Source organism: Tursiops truncatus, chromosome 3, assembly GCF_011762595.2.
Source record: "Tursiops truncatus isolate mTurTru1 chromosome 3, mTurTru1.mat.Y, whole genome shotgun sequence".
In the NCBI taxonomy this organism is placed as follows: Eukaryota; Metazoa; Chordata; class Mammalia; order Artiodactyla; family Delphinidae; genus Tursiops; species Tursiops truncatus.
Genome location: NC_047036.1, coordinates 162488894 through 162510831, shown reverse-complemented (window position 1 = coordinate 162510831; position 21938 = coordinate 162488894). Strand labels below are relative to the sequence as shown.

Here is a 21938-nt window from a genome sequence, read left to right as displayed (position 1 = left end):
TTAAAAAAAGAAAAAGAAAAAGAAAAGGCGGTAGAACTGCGATATGAACTCAGGCAGCTTGACTTCAGCTGCTGGGATCTTAAGAGCCATGCAAAGGCCCTGTCTGCTTTCTCTGTTCTGGGAAGAATTGTGGTTGGGGGAACAAGGTCAGCTTTTGGGCAGGCCATTCAATAAGTTTATTATAAAAATAATGGGGGCAGGATATGGACAGCTAGGTTGGTTACTTCTGGGGTCCATCTAGGGTGACCGTGGCACCTAGGGCTTCCCGGAGCTCCTCAGGGGCAAAGACACCCAGCTCTGTGATGATGCCGCCAGTGATGAGGTCGTGGGGGGTGACATCAAAGGCAGGATTCCAAACCCCAATTCCTTCAGGGGAGAGGGTGGAGGCAAGAAAGGCAGGTATTAGGCTCATTGAAAGTTCTCAAGCTATTGTCACCTGTCTCACTCACAGTGGTTTTTGGGATTGGGGAATCCTTGAGAATCTAGAGATCCTCACCCCAAAAGTGCATGAAGGCATGGGTTTTGATACCAGTAATGAATTTAGACCCCCTACATTCCTGGATTGTCACTGTCTAAGAAGAAGCCTTCAAAGTCTTATATACATCCACCCACTTGTGCCTGCTCCAGGCATTTCTTTAGGAAACTCCAAGAATCCACCCCAGGGCCTTTGCATGGGCTGTGCCCTCTGCCTGGATGCTTTCCCTCAGATACGCACATGACTTGATGTTTCACTGCCTTCAGGTTTTTTCTCAAATATCACCTTCTCAGTGAGAACTTCTCTGATAACCCTGTCTAATCCACCCCCTGCACAGACACTTCCCATATCCTTCTGTGCCTCATTTATTTCTCCTCAGCCTTTACCCCCTTCTAACATACACTGGAATTTTGTTATTTATCTTGTTTGTTGGCTGTCTCCCCACTGGAATGTCAGCTCTATGAGGGCAGGGACTTTTATGTTTTTTTTCACTCCTGTTGCCCCGGCCCTATCATGTCACCTGGCACTGGCCAGGTGCTCAAAAATATTTGCTGAATGAATAACAATCTCTTACACAAGAGGCTGCAAACTGTTTTCTCTGGTTCACAGTTTTTTAAGACCACTGAATTAGCTGCCAGCTTTCCAAGTGTGGGAGCTTTCAAACATATAACAAACGTAAGGCTTCTCTTGGAAAAATCAGAAGAAAGACCTGTTCTCCTGGGGTCTGCATTCCTGTGATCCGTGGCCAGAACAGAGTATCGGGGTCCCCAGACTGCACCTGGCCCGTGTTACCCAGCTTTCTTGGGGGCAGGGACACGGTGGGTTGTCAACTCTGCTTTCCATGGTCTTATGGGTTTTGATCAGTGCTAAATAATTAAGCCTCCAGGAAAGTAGGGGCACCAAAAAAATCACGAGAAAATATTTTTTTTTTTCAGAATGAATGTATCTATTTTTATTATCTATCTATCTATATTCTTTTCCATTATGGTTTATCACAGGATATTGAATACAGTTCCCCATGCTAGACAGTAGCTCCTTGCTGGTTATCCATTTTAAATATAGCAGTGTGTACACGTCAGTCCCAAATTCCCTATCCCTAACTGGTCCTTTTTATAAAAGGTTTTTGATCATACTTGTTACTATTTAACGAGCACTAAGGGCCAGGCACTGTTCTCCACTTCACGTGGGTTAATTACACTGAACCGCCTCGGGTATATGAGGCAGGTCATGAAAACAGCTCATGGGGCTCTTACGGATGAATTTTAGGCAACCAGGCTACACAGCCAGGAAGTGTGGGGAGGCTGAGAAATATCTGTCTCTTCATGAGCAGTCGGCCAGGTGGTACTCTTATTTCTTATTCAGGTGAGAAAACAGAGGTGGAGAAGAGCAAGGCAATGCGCTCAAGGCTTCCCAACTCGTTAGCTGTATCTTCTGACCTTGAATCTGACTTCCAAGACGTGTCTGCTCTAAAATATGGCTTGAAGGAGCACCTTATGCCCCAGAAGGCTGATGACACCCCAAATACCACCTGCTGCCTGTGAAGGGGTCAGGGTGCCTCAACAGAGGTGCCCAGGCCTATGGTGCCCCCCTCTGAGCGGATGGCTTACCGGGTGCCGCAATCCTGACCCCACTGACATGGGTCAGCTCCTGGCCAGGACGCTCCTCAATGATGATCTCCCGGCCCGTCTTCAGGTGGAGGTCACACGACGAGCTGGGGGCAGCCACATAGAAGGGGATGCCGTGGTGCTTGGCGGCGATGGCTAGCTGGTAGGTGCCCACCTTGTTGGCCGTGTCGCCATTGGCAACCACGCGGTCGGCTCCCACGACGACAGCTGGGGAATGAGATGCCGGGAGTCACCACCGGGCCCTGGATGCCTGGAGCCCTGCCCACTGGCACCCCCCACCTGCTGACCTGACACTCCATAGTGGGCCATGGCGGCTGCCGCCATGCTGTCGGCGATGAGGGTGGCGGGGATCTGCTCGTAGACGAACTCAAAGGCCGTCAGCCGGGCTCCCTGGTTGTAGGGCCGGGTCTCCGTGCAGAAGGCACACTCCAGACGGCCCAGGCTGTGCAGCGAGCGGATCACACCTGTGGGGCCCAGCCCACCGGGAGGATGAGATGCAAAGGGACAGATGGGCAGGGCAGCCCACTGGTTAGCAGCATGGTTCTCCAAACCATGCAGTCCCACTCCCGGGCCCTTGCAGTGGCTGTTCTCTCTGCCTGGTACAAATGTGTTTAGAGAATGCCTTCTCCGTGAGGTCTTCCGGGATTCCTCCATCTCACAGAGCAACCCTCACACTGCCAACCCCTACTCTTTCTCTTTAGCACTTACCACCTTCAAATGCATCATACGTATTTGTTCTGTTCCTGTGTCTGTTCCTCCTATTTTCCTGCTCCTGATGGCAGAGATTTGATCTACTTTCTCCACTGCTGGGTCCCTAACTCCTAGAACTGTGCTTGGCACACAGTAGGTGCTTAATAAATGTTGAGTGACTGAAGGAATGGATGCATGTATGAATGATGGGGTACACAGGAGATAAGCATTTATTAAGCATAGATATTTGTTGAGTGAATGAATGAATGTCTTGCCATCAGAGCCTCAGTCCCCAGGCCCAAGGGTGGCACCTAGGCAGGTAGGGAAACCTCCTGGAGAATTTAGGATCAGGTGGAATCCGCTGCCTTGAACTCCAGGACCCAGTCCCCCTGGTCCTGGTCACAGCTACCCTAATCTTTCTTTAGGGGGCTACGCCCTACCCCTCAGTCCTCTTGGAGTCCACATCCCACCCACTTTCTTTTTTTTAAATTTTAATTTAACTTTATTTTTATTTAAAAAGTATTTAATGTTTTTTTTTGGCTGCACTGCACGGCTTGTGGGATCTCACTTCCCCATCCGGAGACTGAACCTGGGCGACAGCAGTGAAAGTGTTGAGACCTAACCACTGGACTGCCAGGGAACTCCCCCCACCCATTTTCTAGGCACATGGCACAGGCCAGGCCTATCGACTGACTGATCCTAGATGGACAGATGACTCCATCAGAGCCCCCGAGATACAAGGAGACTTTTCTAACACTGTCGGAATAGAGACCCTAGGCTCTTTTCCTTGTGATCTGAACCCTGGCCGACGAGTGGAGCATGAGGGTGATGCCACCATGGAGGAGGGCAGATCTTAGGGATACGGACAGATGGTCCCTGATGCTATGATTTGGGCCTCTGGATCCAGTCATGCCTGAAGCCAACCCCCTGAGTGTTTCTGTACAAAAACTAATCAATTCACATTTTGGGGGGGTGTATAAAGTTGTTTGGGTTTCTTTCTCTTGCATCCAAAAAGGGCCCTCCCCTATCCCTGCGGATGCCCACTCACCGAGGGCTGTACCATAGCCAGCAGTGGCCAGCGCACCGGTGTTGCAGTGGGTCAGCACTGTCACCTTGCCGCCCTCGGGGGCTGCCCGCTCTAGGAGGTGGCGGGCTCCCAGGTCCCCGATGCTCCGATTGTCCCGGAGGTCTTTTGCCAGCATGTCCTCGGTCCAGCGGATCACTCTGGGGCCGATAAGGGACTCTGAGCACAAGTCACAAGCCTTCAGGGCCCACACCAGCCCCTCCTCCCTGCCCAACACCGCTCTCCTGGAGCCCTCCTGCTGAAAGCCTCTCACAGCTGTGGGTCTGGACCCTTCTGCCACAGCCACCTGACTGTAACTCCATTTGCTCTTGAGACACACTTACTAAGCACCTCCTGTGCGTCAGGGGCTGGGGGACACAGCAGTGAACAAGACAAAAATCTCTGCTCCTCTGGAGCTGACACTGAGGTGGGGGAAGCAGGTGATGAACAGACAATAAAGTGAAGGAAAAGGCAGCGGAGTCAGGAGACAGAGGACAGGAATGAGCTGTATTATATGGGGGGGGGGAAGGCACAAACCTGAAATTCGAAGGAGAGGAGATTAAGTAGATGGATACCTGGCTTGCAGAAATGGTGTGTGCAAAGGCCCTGAGGCAGAAGGGACCCTGGTGGGGGTTAAGGAACATGGAGAGTATCTGTGCAGCAGATGGGGAGGGAGAGAGTGGGAAGAGAGCAGGGAGAGGACGAGGGCTAGAAACAAAATTCTTCAAAAGCAAAAACTAGGTAAATGAGGTGGCACTTAAAAGGGCCTCCAAGGGCAGATAGGGCTGGGGACGTTCAGGGGGGTCAAAGTGAGGGCATTGAGTTCAAGGATCTCGGGGCCAGGCTGTCCGGTGGTGAGTCCCAGCCCTGCCTGTGTGGCACTGGACTAAGAGCACTTTGCCTCAGTTTCCCCATCTGTAACATGGGTCGTTGTGCAAAAAAAAAAAGAATGAATAGCCGCCGGTTAAAGCAGCGCTTGGCACAAGGCCCCTCTACCTCTCTCGGACCGCCTCCTCCGTGGCGCCCTCCCGCTCCGCTTCCTGGGCTGCGAGGTCGGCCAGGTCTCGGGCGGCGCGGGCCATGTTGACGGCGGTGGGCCGGGCGGTGACAAGGAAGCTCAGAGCGTCGCGCACGAAGGCCACGAGCGCGGCAAGTCCCGGTCCCCCGGCGCCCGCCTGCAGCTCCACGGCGAGGCTGAGGCAGCCCACGAGCGCAATGGCTGGGGCGCCGCGCACCTGGTGGGAAATGGGGGCGTCAGGGACTGCAGGCATGGGAAGCCCCCCACCCCGGTCCCACCGAGCGACCCCACCTTCATAGCGCGGATGGCCTCCCAGGCCTGGCGCACCGAGCCCACCGCCTCATAGCGGCTCTGCTGGGGCAGCAGCAGCTGGTCGAGGATCTGTAGTGAGCCCCGCGAGTAGCGGATCGCCTCCAAAGTCATGCTGTTGCAGCCGCGATCACCGCCTTTCCCGGGGCTCAGCTGGCCGCGCGCACCAGAGGCGGGGCCGGAAAGGGCGCAGGAGGCGAGGCCAGGGCCCCAGGGGTGGGACCTCTCCCGGAAGGAGGAGCGTGCGCACATCAACTTCGCGGGCTCCTGGGACCCGCCGACCAGGCGCCGGGTCCTACTTCACCTTCTCCGCCAAACCTGGGTAGTTAGCCGCACCCTCGGAACCAAAATGGTGCCACTATTTATAGGGCAACTATTGCATGCCAAGCCCTGTGTTTGGCGTCTGGCTATAGCAAGACTCCTAAGTGCCAGGTGGGTACCCTCAGGTGCCTGACTTCTCCAGCCAGAGCCAGTGCTGCCTGTGGCCTCACGTAGAGCAAGGCACCAGAAGGGGGTTCTGAGATCCAACAGACTCTTACTGCTGCCTTGAGACCTTCCCATCCCCGCGGGGAGTAAAGGCCTGCGGGCTGGGGGCCACCACTACCTCCGGACAGGGCACATTACAAGTTCAGCAGAATTCAGCCGTAACCTCAGCCCCGAGAGGTCCGTATGTCTGGTTCGTTCACCACTGCGTCTCCAGCGGCTAGGATAGCGTCTGGTGCACTGCAAGTGCTCCGTTAATATTTGTGAAAGGATCCTTCTCCAGGATTTAGGGGGAGGTGCTGGGCCATGAGTCACCTGGTGGATGCTCAGCTGTTTTTTTGCTCAGTTTACTAGTTTCCTTCAAAGGAAGCAACACGCTGGGGACTCTTTCATGACCCTTCCAGGGTGTCCCCATGGGTGGGGGATAATGAACAGCCCACACCTGTGTGCTCCATCCCTTTCTGCATCCGGCCTGGATCCCGAGCACCCCTGCTGTCCAGTCCCATTTTCATCCTTCATACCCAGCCTGTGCCACCTCCTCCAGGAAGTTGGCACCGATTACAGGCCAGCCTGGGCTACTACCTTTCAACTCTCATCAAGCTGGGTGGGGACCCAGGCTGTGGTCACAGCATCAGCATTGGCTGATGAGATGCTGGGCAAGCTTAGTTGGGTTGCGGGGGGAGGGGTGCAGGCATAGCTCCTGGGCCCATCTAGTAACCTGAGGCAGAGGCAAAGAAGCAGGGTTTTAATGCTGGGAGGTCGGGGGTCCCACAAGGCACAGACACTCTCTCCAGGACCAAATAAATAACAACTCCATTACTGTGAGGAGGTGAGGTCTGGGGAGGGTGGTCACTGAGCTCTCCAAGGGCTGGCGGGTTAAGGGGCTGCAGCCTGTGAGGGGCCTCCTCGGTGGGTCTTGGCCTCCTGAGTGAATCTGGCCCCCAGAATCACTCACTCTCCGAACCGGAGTAATCAGCCACGAGGGAGGAGCTGAGGCTGCAGGGCTGGGGTGTGTCCTGGGGGTTGGCTGCCTCCTGGGAGGAGCCTGGCAGGGGCTGGGGCCTGTCCTGACAGCTCTCCTCCAGCCCCGGTGGCCTACTGTTCTTGCACGTCTTGGCTGTCTCCTGAGAACAGTCTCTGGGGGATGTGGGCCTGTCCTGGGCGGTCCCCTCCGGCACCCGTGGCTCCCCAGACTTGGGGGTCTCAGCTGTGTGCTGAGGGCTCTCTGGGACCTCCCGGGACCGCCGCCGCACAATGCCCAGGTGCCCCACGGTGATGGGGGAGCCAGTGGGAGCAGATCTGCGGTTCTGGGACAGCTTCTTCAGGACACTGCTGGCTTTGCTGCTGCTGGCGCCAGGTCCTGGGCTGGAGGGGAACCAGGAGCGACTGATGATCTCTGTCCGCTTGAGTTTCTGCTTGTCCTCATATGCTGGGGATGGGGAGAGGGAGGGGGGAGGAGGAGGTCCAGAGCCGCCCTCTGCCCGAGCAGCCCCCCATCTCCCCCCACCCCGCCCCCCTCGCCCCCTGGCCCCCACGCACAGTCTAGGGTGTGGAACTTGAGCAGGGCGGCCAGCCTGCGGTCATCCTCTGTCTCCGGCACCAGCGGGATGTCCAGGCTTGCCTTGGCCTGCAGGGCCTGGTCCCTCTCTTCCTCCTCCTGCATGGCCTTTTTCTTTTCCTGTGTTGGGGAGAAGGGGTTGGGGAGGGATGGTGGGTGTCAAAGCCGTGCCTCTTTGCCCTCTGAGCTGGAGGGGTCCTCCAGTGTTCAGGGTCTCAGTTTCCTTCTCTTCAAGCTTATGCGAGGAAAAGGCCTCACACAGCGCTCGGGACATAGAATTTGTTCAACAGCAGGAGACACAATCATTAGTATGTGTACCACTGGGTTCTTCACTCATTCATTCTTTCCACAGATATTTACAGAATGTCTTTCTGGTGCCAGGCCTTGTTCTAGACACTAGGGACACAGCAGTGAGCAGACAAAATCTTTTGCCCTGGTAGAGCTGACATTCTAGTGGGTGAGCAAGACAAAGTGGTGAGGAGAGAAAGAATGCTGGGAAGAGGGTAGGAAATAGGCAGCGGGTTCAACTTTAAATGTGGTGTGCATGGTAGAGGGGAGAGTTAGGGACAGCATCCTGAGAAAATCATGTTTGAGAAAAGGTGTCTGAGTGAGGGAGCCATGTGGGTATCTGGTGGAGGGAACAGCCTGTGCAAAGGCCCTGAGGCAGAAGTGTGCTTGCCAGTGAGGCGGCCAATGTGGCTAGAGCAGAATGAGCAAGGGAAAGGTGGAGATGGGGGTAAGGAGGGGAAGGGGAGGATCATTTGGGCCTGGTGGGCCAAGGGGAGGACTCTGGCCATTGGGAGCCACGGAGGGTTTTGAGCATAGCAGGGATGTAATCCCACTCAGGCGCTCACTGGCGCCCCCTGGTGGCTGTGAGGGGAACAGCCTGTGGGACACAGGGCATGAGCCCCTGGAGACCAGGGTGGAGGGACTGTGCTGGTCCAGGCAGGAGATGATGGAGGCTGGGAAGTGGTCAGAGCCTGCCAGAATTTGCTGACAGATGGGGAGAGGGGAGTGGTGGTTATAACAAGAGGAACCAAGGCTGACTCTGGGCTTTATGGGCTGAGTGTCCGGAAGGACAGAGATGCTTCCATTACTGAGAAGGGGAGGATGCAGGCAGGGCAGGTTAGGGACTGATGGGGCTTCTTGGGATGTTACGTTTGAGGGTCCTTAGACCCCATTCGGGGATGCCCACAAGGCAGGGGACACCAGCTCTGGGCAGAGGCCTGGCCAGAGAGATACACTTTCAGTAACAAATAATTAGTAAGAAAACCCACAATTTTACTCCTAATAATAACAACCACAGGATGATCAGAGAAGGTGATGTGAAAAAATGGGAGTGGCAAGATGATGAATACGGAGCTTGTGCCTTGTGGGGTCGCCCGGGATGCTCCTGCCCGGGCTCTGTTTGCAGGCTCCAGGGGTGTAAGCTGCCCCGCAAAGCGAGGCAAGAGGCAGAAGTTCTCATGTTCCCAAAGGACGTTCCACTGCCCTGTCGGATGCCCGCGAGGGTAAAAAACCCATGTCTATTATACTCCTCTGACCCCAGACCCCCACTCCCTGTGACTTAGCTCCACTGAGTATTTTTGGCACAGTTGTAGTAGCCATTGTGTCACTGACAGCAACGCCCTAGGGTGTCCTCCAGCTACGACCCTGTGCCCCTGGGGTCGGGAGTCTGCGTTTGCACCTGCGCCCTCAGTGGCTCTACAAGCAGGTACAGGTGTCTGGCCCAAGCATTTACATGTTAAGACAGGCATTATACATTTTATAGGTAATTTCCTTTTTTATCTCTAGGGATTTGACTCTAGGGATGATTGTGGAAACTACGTGGGGGTGGGTTGTCAAACTATGGATTTTGTTTCAGGACAGCTGAGCGGGCCCATGAAATATGTTAGGAGCTGATCGGTGCCCTCCTGGGCCTCTGCCTGCCCCGGCCACGGGGGGGTGTCGGGACTCACTTGTGCCCCAGCTTGAGGATTTCTTCCCTTTGAGAGTCTGCTGTGAGGGCCAGAGTCCCCAGGGGAAGGGGCCACATGCTTAATAGTAGCTGCTGGGCTAGATGCCTCCGTGGGCGCTGTGATGTGGGGATGTGGTGGCGAATGGGGAAACCGCGGGTGAAATGACCTGCCTATAGCTAGGATGTGGTAGGGAGTGGGCTGGACCTGGGTCTCAGCCTGCTTTTTGATCTCCTCGCTGCACTGCTGGTGATGCCAGGCCACCCCCGCCTGCCCGGGGTCCTGACTCCGGGCCGGAGCCCTGCTCACCCGGAACCTTTTCCGCAGCATGCTGTTGAGGGCGAAGTCGTCCTTCCAGGCGCTCTGGGCCTCCTGGATGTGGCTCAGGGTGGGGAGGGCCTTCTTGAGCGTGCTCCGGTCGGCCTCACCGTGCTCCAGTCGGAACATGGCATCTGTCTCCAGCTTCTGCTTCTTCTCGTGCTCTGCGAGAGTGAGAGCGGGGCTGGGCCTTCAGGGCCCTGGCTCGGGGCTGGGCTCAGGGCTGGCAGTGGGCTCGGAGCCCACGCTGGGCGCTCACCTGTCGTCAGCACCTGCTCGTTGTCTGCCATGTCCCAGCGCTCCTCCTTGCGCTGGGCGCCGCTCACGATCACGTAGTCGCAGTTGGCGGGGTCTGTCTGCATCTCGATGTAGTTGACGCAGAGGTGGCATTTCATTCGGAACCTGGCAGGGCGGAGGGTGATGGGTTAGAGTCAGGACACTGTGGCCCGCTTCCTTCCATCCGTGCGTGTCATCAACTAGTGTTCACGGAGCACCTGCTACATGCTGGGCTCCATGTCCGGGGGACAGCCGTGGGTGAGACAGATATGGTTCCTTCACCCCGGCACTGACCTTCTGTCTGGAGTTTGTTCACTTGTTCATCCATCCATTCATTTGTTCGTTCGTTCATTCATTCAACAAACCCTCCTGAGGGGACGGAGCAGAGCCTGCGGGGCCTTGTGGGCCACGGGGAGGACTCAGGCTTTTACTCTGAAGAAGGTGGGAACCATGAAGGGTTCTAGGCAGGATGTGCCCTGACAGACCATGATGGTTTCCAGGAGACCTCCCAGGGAATAATCATCAGGCAGAGGGTAGAAACTTCCCTCTGACTCAGACTCCTTTGTAGCCCCCTCACCCTGCCGCCCACCAGGCTGCCTCTACCTGTAGATCGGGGTCGTGTAGTAATTGCCAACCTTCTTCTTTTCTGCATTGTAACGAACACCTAGGAGGAGAGGGAGAGAATGAGGCTAGGGCTCAGGCCACCCTCAGCGTCTTTTCCTGGTGTGGGGAGCAGATGGGGGTGGTATTTTACTCCCCTGCAGGGGAGACACCTCTGGAGGACACTGAAATTCAAGCACAAAAGAGCCATGTCTAGGCTGCGGGATGGGTGCTCAGGCCACAGAGGAGGGTGGGCTGGATGGAGCCAGAGGGCCTGGGTTCAAACCCTGGCGCCACCCCACCGGCTGTGCGACCTTAGGCCAGCTGCCCTGGCCGTCTGGCCTCAGGTTCCCCATCGATTGGATAGGGATGCCTATGACGCCTACCGCACAGGGCTGGTGTGAGAACTGCAGAGGCTATTAATACCCACGGATCGCTCAACACTGGGCCAGGTGCTCAGCAAGCATGCAAGAAGGGTTGGCTTTTGGGAATTCCCTCCCTGTCGGTCCAGTGGTTAGGACTCCGTGCTTTCACTGCCGGGGCCCAGGTTCAATCCCTGGTCGGGGAACTAAAATCCCACAAACTGTGGGGTGTGGCCAAAAAAAAAAAAAAAAGGTTGGCTTTTATTATTTTTCTAGAGAATCCAGGTTTTTTGTTCCTTTTTCACTAATTAGATGGTATATTCTTGACTCTTATCTTGCTTACTGAGTGAAAAAAGCTTAAACTAGAAAAACAGAGCTTGGGGGGGTTGGTGGTGTGGCCTGGCCGGCTGTTCCTTTTCTGGGGGGCTGCTTCTGTTCACGGCCCTGAGGTTGACCCATGTGTGGCGTCAGGCTGCGCCCTGCTCTTTGTCGCCTGAGCGCCTGGAGGCCTTTGGGGCAGATGCCCCTTGCTGGGTCTGATCAGGGGGATGTGTTGGGGGGAGTCATTCCACTTCAGCAGTGGGGTGGCCTGGCTCCTCTTTCTTGCACTGGACCCTCCTGCCGAGAGCTGCCGGCTCCTGTTTACAGAGCAAGCTGCTGCCCTGGGCCAGGCGCCGTGGGAAGGGCGGAGGATCCCTGTACTATAGTGGAGGAAACGGAAGCCAGGAGGGTCGAGTCACCTGCCGCAGGCCTCAGGGCTGCTGAGCAGGGCCGCGGACCCATGTCTGTCCATCCATCTGCACACCTGTGGGCACGATCAGGGGTCTGAATGCTCACGGTAACAGTAAGGGTAGTGGCAACAGCAGGTTGAGTTTACGAGCCCTCGCACATGCCACATGCTGTGCACTAAGCACTTTATTTTTTATTTATTTTTGGCGGCGCTGTGCGGCTTCTGGGATCTTAGTTCCCCAACCAGGGATCGAACCCACGCCCCCTGCAGTGGAAAGCGCAGAGTCCTAACCACTGGACCGCCAGGGAATTCCTTGCACTAAGCACTTTATATGCCACACAGGCGGGCACTCATACCACCTGAATTTCACAGATGGGTAACTTGAGGCGCATGGTGGCTCAGTCGCCTGCCAAGGGTCACCAGCTAGGAAGTGGCAGAGATGGGATTTGAACCCAGAGCCTCCTAACCGCTCTGCCATGAGGCATCCACAGCCCACCAGGCACTTGAGCCCACTGTCCCCTACTCGACTCCTGACCAGGACCCCCGCGGGGACGGTCTCTCACGGTGCCCAGCAGTTAAGGGGCTCGCTGGCCGTGCGGCTGAATGGTGGGGGTCAGGGTGGGGAGCAGGGGAGCGGGCGGAAGCTCACCCATGCCGATGTGATTCTTGCAGCCGTCACACCAGATGTTATAGGGCATCTCAAATCTACACAAACAGAGAACAGCTCATTTGTCCCCGTCCACGTGGGCTCTCCCAGGATCTCCAGGTCAGCGACTCTGGCTGCAGTCACATTGCAAAGGGCGTGCAAGTGGGAGGGTAAAGAACGGTGGTCATTCCTGCAACCAGGCCAGGCCCATCACGTGGCTCTCTGGCCAGCTGACCCCGTCTGGGCGAGCGTCTCTGCTGGGTGCTGCCCTGTCTTCCATATCCCACCACGTCAGCTACACAGGTTTCCAAGCAGAGGAGGAAGCAGGCTTCAGGGAGCACTGGTGTTTGATTCCAGTTTAGCTAAGTTGTTGCAGTGACACCGGGTTTTTTTTGTTTTTAATACATTTATTTATTTACTTTTAGCTGCGTTGGGTCTTCGTTGCTGCGGATGGGCTTTCTCTAGTTGCGGTGAGTGGGGGCCACTCTTCATTGTGGTGCGCGGGCTTCTCACCGCGGTGGCTCCTCTTGTTGCCAAGCACAGGCTCAGTAGTTGTGGCTCACGGGCTTAGCTGCTCTGCGGCATGTGGGATCTTCCCGGGCCAGGGCTTGAACCCGGGTCCCCTGCATTGGCAGGTGGATTCTTAACCACTGCCCCACCAGGGAAGTCCCTGGGTTTCTTTCATCCAGTTCTATTTGCAACGTGCAATTCTGGTAAATTTCCATTAACAGCAGTAATGGAGCTTCTCTTTTAAAACAGAACCATTAAGTAATGAATAATGAGCTGAATTTAAGACACTGTACAGGTGAGATGAGGGCTTGGCAAACAGAAGGCAGGGCGGGTGGCTGGCTCTGGAGTGTGGAGGCATGGCGGGAGTTGGAGGTGACCTTCAGCTCTGTGACTCTTGGGGCCACTGCTGAGATTTGCATCTTGACTACTTTTCCATAGATGTTCCTGCCTCTGACGGTTTTGTCACTGGATGCTCTGCTCAGGCCCAGGGCGGACCCCAGAGGCTGAGCGCAGAGTTCATGAGGCAGAGAAGGAGGCAGAGAGGGGCTTCTGCTTCCCGCCACGGCTGACCCACAGGGTGCTGGCCAGAAATACGAGGAGAACCCCGGAATAGCCAGAGGAGAACCCCGGAACAGCCATCGTCCTGGCTTGACTGCAGCAATGGCAGTGATTCTTTATCCTCCCCATGTCCGTGCCCTTTGCAAGATGACTCTGCAGCCATTCCTGTCAAGAGGTGGAGTGTGTTGCCCACCCCCTCCCTGCATCATGACTTGCTTTGGGGAATCAATGAGACAGAAGTGACAGGGTACCAGCTCAGGGTCTCTGCCTCAAGAAGCCTTGCATGCCTCTGCTGGCTCTCTTTTGGAACCCGGCTGCTGCTGTGTGAACAAGCCCAGATTAGCCGGCTGGAGGATGAGACTTGGAACACAGCCCAGTCATACCAACCAAAGCCATGCTGGACCAGCCAGTCCCCAGCCAGGCAACCCCCAAACATGTGAGACAGCCCAGCCCAGGTCAGCCAAGACCAGCCAGGGGCAGCAGAGGCATCCAGCTGAGCTGCAGACTCGTGAACAACACGAGTGCTTAACATGTGCTTATTGTTTTGTTACGCAGCAATGGCTGACTGATACAGCAACTTTCTGCTTTATGGAATTAAGACCCTGCAGCACTGGGCAAAATCAGGGGGTGCTGAATGCTCCTTGAGGTTGACACCAGGTGGCACAAAGGGCAGGGGTCCTCAGGTGATGCCAGGGCCTTACCTGATGATGAGGATGCCCTGGGACAGCTTCCGAGCCCGCTCCCGAAGAGGGTGGCTGTTATGGTATCTGTTGAGTGAGCCATGCTGTGTGGAAAGGAAGAGGGAGCAGATTAGCACTGCTGAGCTGGGGGAGCTCAGGCCCTCTCTCACAGGCCGAGAGAGGCCTCATTCTTATGTCCTGCTGGGAGTGTTAACAGCAAAATGGGAGGCACTTAGGCATTGGTGAAGCAAGTGGGCTTGGAATCAGGAAAACAGGAGTCTGCATCTTACCTCTCCCATTTAGGAGCTAAAAGAGCTGTGTGACCCTGGGCAGTGACCTCACCTTTTGCCTTCCACAGCCCTATGAGTCAACTGGGGACGAGGATCATAATAATTACCTCCAGGTGTTGTGGGATCAGGTGAGATGACAAGACCAGCAAACCTCTGCTGGGTACTTTAAGTGTGTCATCTCACTTTAATCCCTCAACGTTTCTGGGAGGTCACGTTGTTTTGTTTCCCCTTTGGACCTATGGGGAGACTCTGGTGTAGAAAGACCGAGTCATGTGCAGGGGACCACATAGCTGGGACATGATGATTCATTTACTGGCCCCTTACTGAGCGCCCATAGTGTGGGGACACAGATGCAAAGAGACAGATGAACATCCCTGCCCTTGAGGTGCGGACGTTCTAGAGGGGGAGATGGGGGGCTTCCCTGGTGGCGCAGTGGTTAGGAATCCACCTGCCAATGCGGGGGACACGGGTTCAGGCCCTGGTCTGGGAAGATCCCACATGCCGCAGAGCAACTATGCCCGTGCGCCACAACTACTGAGCCTGCGAGCCACAACTACTGAGGCCCACATGCCTAGAGTCCATGCTCCGCAACAAGAGAAGCCACCGCAAAGAGAGGCCCACACGCTGCAACAAAGAGTACCTCCCGCTCGCTGCAACTAGAGAAAGCCCGTGTGCAGCAACGGAGACCCAATGCAGCCAAAAATAAAGAAGTAAAATAAATAAATAGAGGGGGAGATGGATAATAGGCAAATAAATGGGTGACGCATTGAGGAGTTAAGAAGGCTACGGAGAGAAATAAAGCTCTAGGTCATGCGATAGAGAACGAGAGGGTGGTCAGGGAGGCCCTCTGTGAGGAGAGACCTAAAGGAAGGAAAGGAGTCTTGGGGTCAGAGGGAGGGAGAGGTTCCAGGCAGAGGGAACAATGAGGAGGCCAGACGAGCTGGAGCTGGGAGGGTGAGGGGATCTGACCCAGAGGCCGTGTGTGGGACCTCATCCTGGACTCCACTGGAAACACACCACACCTGACACTGGGCATGCTGGTGTTTACATGGGTCATTGACCAGGGTCACACTGACCACCTGGGAGGGAAGGCTGCCCCAAGACTCAGGTGACAAGCGCAAGGCAGGGAGACCTCGGGGGCCGCCCGGGCTTCTGCAGCTGTGGTTCTGACTCCAGGAGGGGATGAAGAGCGTGGGGCCCCTACCCGGCGGGGTCGCTATGCTATCGTGGACACGGAGAAGGAAGCCTGCCCCTTACCTTTGTAGGGTTGAAATCCGGAGGGTAGTACTTGTTTACGCCTTTCCTTTCACCCTGGAAAGCAGAAGAGAGACGTGAGTCAGAGAGGGTCCTACAGGAGACCTACTTGTGCAGCCTTGAGGGATGAGACCTGGACAAGGAAGACAGGGATATCCTGGAGGATGGCCCAGGGCTCCGTGTCCCATCGAGGACTGGTGACTTGGGGGAAAAAGCCCCACTGTTGGGAATTCCCCGGCGGTCCACTGGTTAGGACTCAGCGCTTTTACTGCCGTGGCCTGGGTTCAGTCCCCGGTCAGGGAAGTAAGATCCAGCAAGCTGAGCGGCTCAGCCAGAGAAAAACAAACAAACAAAACAAAACCCACTGTCGTCGCTGTGGAAAATTCCGCAAGGGTTAGACTCTCCTAGAGCAATGGCTTTCACAGTTATTTTGGGACCGTGACTTAAGGTAAGACATATTTAACCCCAAATACACAAGCACAGGTTTCAGGAAAGAATGCTCACCCAGCTGTGAATCTCTCTTTTAAATGCTGACAGCCAACTGCTGAATTGACTTATTGACTTAACGATCCACTGAAGCAGTGGGTCTCAAACTTGGCTGCATGTTACAACTACCCGAGGAGTTTCTAAAATACTGATGCCTGGGACCCACGCCCAGAGGTTCTCCTGACAGAGGACCTGCTCTAGGGCATGTGGGGGAACGGGAGTGACTGCTGTTGGGTATAGGGTTTCCTTTTGGGGTGACGGAAATGTTTTGGAACTAGACAGAGGTGGTCATTGCAAAATATTGTGAATGTACTAAACGCCACTGAATCATACGTTTTAAAATGTTAGTTTTATGTTATGTGAATTCCACCTCATTAAGAAAAAAAAAAAACAGGAAAAAAAAGAAAAAAGCCCCCCGGGTGATTTCAGTACACAGCAAAGTTTGAAAACCACTGCACCCGAAGACCATGATCCAGAGTTTGAAAATACCTGAGAGCTTGGGGTCAGGGGTGGGGAAGGAGACTTTTAGGGGAGGGAAAGGGCTATTCAGGGGACCCTTTCCCTTCACCTAAAGATCAGAAGAGAAACCCAATGAGCACAGCCTGTCTACTCACCATCTTGGAAGCTGCCTACTGGTCCTCAGCTGCCACTCAGCCAATCTGAAAAGACGATGAGACACTGCTTTGCCGACTCACTGCCCAGTGCCACCCTCCTGGACAGCCTGGCAGACAGTCGCGGCTTCTCTGTGAAGATGCGGTGGGCTGTGCGTGGTGGTGGCGGCGGCTCAGATGATCCTCTCCGCAGGTGTAGGAGGCATCCAAGGAGCGGCGTTTGTCTGTCTGGAAAGGGAGTGTCCTGTCCACTCTCCATCCAACATATATTTCCCAGCTGACACTTCTCATCCCTCCATGGCCCCCATCATCGCTCACCTGGACGAGTACAGTCACCTCCTCCCTAGGCTCCTGGCTCTGCCCTTGACTCTCACGGTCTGTTCTCCTCGTAAGGGCTAGAAGGATCTGTGAAAATATAAATCTGAACTATCACTTTCCTGCTTAAACCCCTCCAGTGATTCCCATCGCTTTGAGAATCAAGTCAAACCCCTCCCCATGGCCTATGGGGCCCCTGCCTGCCTCTCCGAGCCCACCTTTTACCCCTCTCCCTCTCCCTCACTGTTTCAGTCACACTGGCTTCCTGGCTGCCTTCGAAAGCTAAGCAGGTGCAGGCCAACTGCCTTGAATGCTGCTAAACACCTACAATACACAGGATAACACCCACAAGTGTTGTCACAGGTCTCAGCTCAAACATCACCTCTGTCAGAGGCCTCATCTGATCACCTGATCTAAAGTCACTTCTTCCCTGGAGCTTCCACCACATCACCCTGTGTCTGTTTACTTGTTTACAGCCTGTCTCCTCTGCCAGGTGCCACTGTGCTACGTCTCCGGCACCCAGGACAGCTCCTGATACATGCTGACTTCATCAACCTCTGATAACTGACTGAGGTTCCATAAGACTCAGTGTGGGTGACACAGAGACACTGGGAATTTGGGGTTAGCAGATGCAAACTATTACATATAGAATGGATAAACAACAAGGTCCTACTGTATAGCACAGAGAACTATATTCAATAGTCTAAGATAAACCATAATGGAAAAGAATATTAAAAAAAGAACATATATATATGTTTAACTGAATCACTTTGCTGAACAGCAGTAATTAACACAACATTTTATGTTTTTTTTTGTGTGTGTGTGTGGTACGCGGGCCTCTCACTGCTGTGGCCTCTCCCGTTGCGGAGCACAGGCTCTGGATGCGCAGGCTCAGCGGCCATGGCACACGGGCCCAGCCGCTCCACAGCATGTGGGATCTTCGCGGACCGGGGCACGAACCCGTGTCCCCTGCATCGGCAGGCGGACTCTCAACCACTGCGCCACCAGGGAAGCCCTAACACAACATTTTAAATCAACTGTATTTCAATTAAAAAAAAATTTAAAAAAAGAGAGACACTATGAGGGACTAAAGCGTAGTCCAGAATGGGGACTGGCAGATTTTCTCGATTGAGGGCCAGAATTTCTGTCCCAACAGCTCAACTTGGCTCAACTCTGCTGTCACTGCTAGAAAGCAGCCATAGACAATATGTAAATGAATGGGTGTGGCTGCATTCCAACAAAACTTTATTTGTGGACCCTGAAATTTCAATTTCACATGATTGCCACATGTCACAAAATCTTATTCTCCTTTTGATTTTTTCCCAACAATTTAAGAAGTTAAATCCATTCTTTGCTGGTGGGCTGTACAAAATCACGCAGTGGTCTGGTTTTGGCCTGTGAGTGTAGTTTGCTGGCTCCTTGTGCTCGAGTCAGGATGTCTCTGTTTCTGCAAACGTAGCTGCGCGCTAATAGTTACTGTGTGCTACCTGCTGCACAGAGTCCAACATCATTGCCCCATTTACTCTATACTATGTTAGTATTATCTCCAGTTGACGAATGAGGACGTGGGAGCTTAAGTAACTTGCCAGGGGTCAGAAGCTGATAGGAAGGCAGAGCCAGGGTGCAAAGCCCCAGATATAAAGTGTTCCACCATCCCCCCAAACTCCTCTCCACCTCGGATCCTCCACCTGTAAAGTGTGCCCCTGGACCAGATTTTCTTAAAGTCACTTCCAAAGTAAAAATGCTTTTGCCAACAAAATAGCTAAGTGCCCACCCAAGCTTTGGGGGCACAGTTCCCTGGGCTGGAATCCCTGCTCCATTCCTCACTAGCTGGGTAACCTTGGCCAATGTCTGAGCCTCCCTGAGCTTATATTTCCTCACCTGTAAAGAGTGGATGATGGCAAGAGGACTTTCTGGAGTTGCTGTAAATGAAATAACATACAAACATGGGTAATGCTTGCACAGAGTAAGTACTCCACTTACAGGAGTTGGGGGTCTTACCGTGGTTTTATCACCCCAGTGAGTGGTACAGGTGGGGCTACAGGGTGGATGTATAGAAATCTCTAGTCCTTGGTGTCAAGAATAATGATAAACCCCACTGGCTCAGGGCATAATGCTTGGGCTTGGATCCCGACTCTGCTTTGCTTGCTAGCGGCTTGACTTTGGGCAAACTGCTTCTCTCTCTGAGCCTGTTATCTTATTTGTAATATGGGGTTTCTACAAGTATCAACCTGATGAGGTTGCTGTCAAGACTCAGTGAGTTAAAGTATCTGGAAGAGCGCCTGATGCTGAGTTAAACGTTTGTAGTTCTGATTATTTCTCATGCCAAACCGTTTTACAAGCATCATTTAAAAAAATCTTCACCAAGACCCAAAGAAATACGGGCTTACTGTCCCATTTTCCAGATGAGGAAAACCTAAAGAGGTATAATATGGGCTAGGGTCAGGTCTGGGGTCGCAGCTAGGGCCCGGGGTTTTGTGTCGGGGGTCGCGGCTGGGGGGCAGGCAGCTCCGAGCATCGGGCCCACGTTCCCGGAGCCCCGCGGCCCCCGGCGCGTTCGACCCCATAGGGCGGCTCCGAGGCCGGGTGAAGCAGTGGACGGACCCCCAGCCGTACCGGGCCTAGCCGCCCCTCTGCCCGCCTGCACTTACCTGCCCTCCTCCTGACGTCACTCCGCGCCCGTCCCGGAAGTCCCTGCTGGGCGCGTAAGGGGGCGTGGCGCACTCCCCGCGTGACAGGGACGCCTGCGCGAGGCGGGGCGAGGCGGCAGCGCAGCGCTGACTGGCTGAATGTCGAACACGCCGCTCGCTCACAGCCGCCGGAGTGGACCAATCCGGGCCTGCCCTTCCCAACTGCGCGCACTACACAATGCCCCACCCTCGGCCCCGCCCACTTTGCCTGACCCAATCCGAGGACCGCCTTTCTGATGATGCTCTCCAGAGAGCGGGATTTCGCCAGCTGAAGCGGTGGAGCGAACTCCAGCTCCTGGGCCAAATCAAACCAGCCCCTTGTGTTTGAATGGCTAGCGAGTTAACAAATGTTTTTAAATTTTTAAATGGTTGGGGGGGGGGAATCAAAAGAATAACATTTTATGACTTGTGAAAATCAAATGAAGTTCAAATTTTAGTGTCCGTGTATAAAATTTTATTGGAATCCATCTGCGCCCACTCATTTACCTGTCTGTAGCTGCTTTCCCACTACAGTGGCAGAATTGAATGGTTGTCACAGAGCGCCTATGGCTCATGGAACCTGAAAATGTACTGTCTGGCCGTTTACAGAAGTGGGTGAGCCCTTGTCTTAGAACCTTCAGATCAGCTTGATTTTGCCTTCTGCACAGGGCAATGGCTTTTGAATGTACTTTTGTGCCTTGTAGAGTTTAGCAAAATCTGTTTGTTCATTTGTTCGCTCAACAGCTGTTTACTAGGTGCCTGCTATATGTCAGGCCGTGGGGATTATGGAGCAAAGGACACACCCTTTTCTCACTGATGAGGCTGGCATGTCAACTGGAAATTTATCGAAGACAGTGTGAAAAATGGTGACACTGGTACTGCTACGATTGCTACTATTACTATACTATTTGGTGCCAGGCCTTGTTCGAAAGCTCTCATAAGTCAGATCTCGTGTAATCATAGTGCTGCCTATGATGCTGCCTATGGAGTGCTCACTACTCCCCAGACATCATTCACCAGTGCTCACTATTCACATGAATCACCTCAGGGAATGCTGATTCCAGGAGATGGATACTCTATCATTTTCATTTTACAAATGAAGAGACAGGCCCAGAGAGGTTAAGCAATTGGCCCAAGGTCACACAGCTAGTGAAAGGTGGAGGATTTGTCTTACATCTGCTGACACTAAACCTTGTTCCCTTAACCTCTGAGCTATACTGCTTTGGGTTGTATGCATTAAACATAAGGGCTGTGGGAACCAGGAGGAATCTTTAACAAGGGTCGGGTGTTTGGGAGAGGGCACAAGTGAGGGTGAGCAAGACCCCTGTGATGGGTGACACCGGAGCTGGATAAAGAGAAGCCAGGCAGAGGAAGAGGGGGGGCCCGGGCAGAGGAATGCTCACAGATCCTGAGGAACAAGATGGAGCTGCACTCAAACCCCAGTAATCTTGCTTGCTACCTCTGAATTTTGGTTGAGTCCTTGTCTTGCACCTGAAAGAAGAGCTAGTGACTGAAAAGCCACAGAATACTCCCTTGTGAGTAATATTTTGGTGAGAAGTGTGAGAGCCCTGGGCTTTCAAGGGACGTGTAGAGCTTCACTCTTTTTTTAAAAAAATCCTTTATTTATTTTTAATTTATTTTCGGCTGTGTTGGGTCTTTGTGGCTGTGCACGGGCTTTCTCTAATTGCAGCGAGTGGAGGCTACTCTTCGTTGAGGTGCACGGGCTCCTCAGGGCAGTGGCTTCTGTTGTCGCGGAGCACAGGCTCTAGGCGCACGGGCTTCAGTAGTTGTGGTGCATGGGCTCAGTAGTCATGGCTCGTGAACTTAGTTGCTCCACAGAATATGGGATCTTCCCAGACCAGGGCTTGAACTCGTGTCCCCTACATTGGCAGGTGGATTCTTAACCACTGCACCACTAGGGAAGTCCCGAGCCTCACTCTTATTACTCAAACACAGCTCAGGTGATGGAAACAAACGTCAGCCTGGGATACAAAGAGACTGTCTATAAAGATGCCAAGCGCGAGGCAGTTCCCGTGGGACCAAGGGAACTGGCTCAGGGAGAGGAAGACAATTAGACAGGCCGGGCAGGGTGACAGGAAGGGACCTGGATTCTAGCTCTTGGGAACCCTGACCAAGTCACATCACCTCTGTCTGCTTACCTGTAAAGTGGGATATCTCAGCCCTGCCCATGGGAACAAATGCAGTAAATGCCTACCAATGCATTTGTAAAACAGTTTGAAGAGGAAGAGAGAAGCCAGTGGGCCGGGAAGGACCTTCCAAGATCATGGTGTGTCTTTGGGGGACAAGAGCAGAATGACCAAGGAGGAGGAGACCTCTAAGCACCAGGAAGTTCTTTACATAAAACTGAAACCCACTTCCCTGCTATTGGCACCCACTATGTGGCCCTATTCCTAACTTCGGGGGCCACAGAGGACCGACCCCTCTTCCACGTGCCAG

At 54.0% G+C, this 21938-nt stretch overlaps 2 protein-coding genes across 5 annotated transcripts; both read right to left on the bottom strand.

The window, feature by feature from the left end:
• Positions 1-147: 147 nt before the first annotated feature.
• MRI1 (methylthioribose-1-phosphate isomerase 1) lies at positions 148-6255 on the bottom strand. Its single transcript, XM_033854150.2, has 6 exons — positions 5163-6255; positions 4850-5088; positions 3839-4014; positions 2388-2564; positions 2083-2307; positions 148-366 (listed from the first exon to the last, which is right to left on the bottom strand). The coding sequence occupies exons 1-6, from the start codon at positions 5430-5432 to the stop codon at positions 221-223; spliced, it is 1233 nt and encodes a 410-aa protein (XP_033710041.1). The 5' UTR covers positions 5433-6255; the 3' UTR covers positions 148-220.
• A 138-nt stretch (positions 6256-6393) lies between these two features.
• Positions 6394-19528, bottom strand: YJU2B (YJU2 splicing factor homolog B). Of its 4 annotated transcripts, XM_033854151.2 has the most exons (12): positions 19464-19528; positions 18694-18734; positions 16816-16902; positions 16501-16725; positions 15404-15457; positions 13878-13960; positions 12112-12167; positions 10374-10434; positions 9754-9896; positions 9486-9658; positions 7203-7341; positions 6394-7092 (listed from the first exon to the last, which is right to left on the bottom strand). In XM_033854151.2, exons 4-12 carry the CDS (start codon positions 16501-16503, stop codon positions 6611-6613), a joined length of 1194 nt encoding a protein of 397 aa, XP_033710042.1. In that variant the 5' UTR covers positions 16504-16725; positions 16816-16902; positions 18694-18734; positions 19464-19528; the 3' UTR covers positions 6394-6610. The 4 variants fall into 4 exon arrangements, with proteins under 4 accessions (XP_033710042.1, XP_073659275.1, XP_033710044.1 ...); XM_073803174.1 differs by lacking the exon at positions 12112-12167; XM_033854153.2 differs by lacking the exon at positions 18694-18734 and having other exon boundaries at positions 19464-19515.
• Between the last annotated feature and the right edge of the window lie 2410 nt (positions 19529-21938).

What these genes read in the sequence shown, in the direction of transcription:
- MRI1 (XM_033854150.2), bottom strand. Translation starts at nt 5,432, where the DNA reads ATGTGCGCACGCTCCTCCTTCCGGGAGAGGTCCCACCCCTGGGGCCCT. An exon ending in GAGGAGGCGGTCCGAGAGAG is followed by an intron (nt 4,015 to 4,849) that starts GTAGAGGGGCCT and finishes TATCGGCCCCAG; the next exon opens with AGTGATCCGCTGGACCGAGG. An exon ending in GGCCCACTATGGAGTGTCAG is followed by an intron (nt 2,308 to 2,387) that starts GTCAGCAGGTGG and finishes CTCATTCCCCAG; the next exon opens with CTGTCGTCGTGGGAGCCGAC.
- YJU2B (XM_033854151.2), bottom strand. An exon ending in CGGATTTCAACCCTACAAAG is followed by an intron (nt 13,961 to 15,403) that starts GTAAGGGGCAGG and finishes CTTTCCACACAG; the next exon opens with CATGGCTCACTCAACAGATA. An exon ending in TGCTGCGGAAAAGGTTCCGG is followed by an intron (nt 7,342 to 9,485) that starts GTGAGCAGGGCT and finishes TCCCCAACACAG; the next exon opens with GAAAAGAAAAAGGCCATGCA.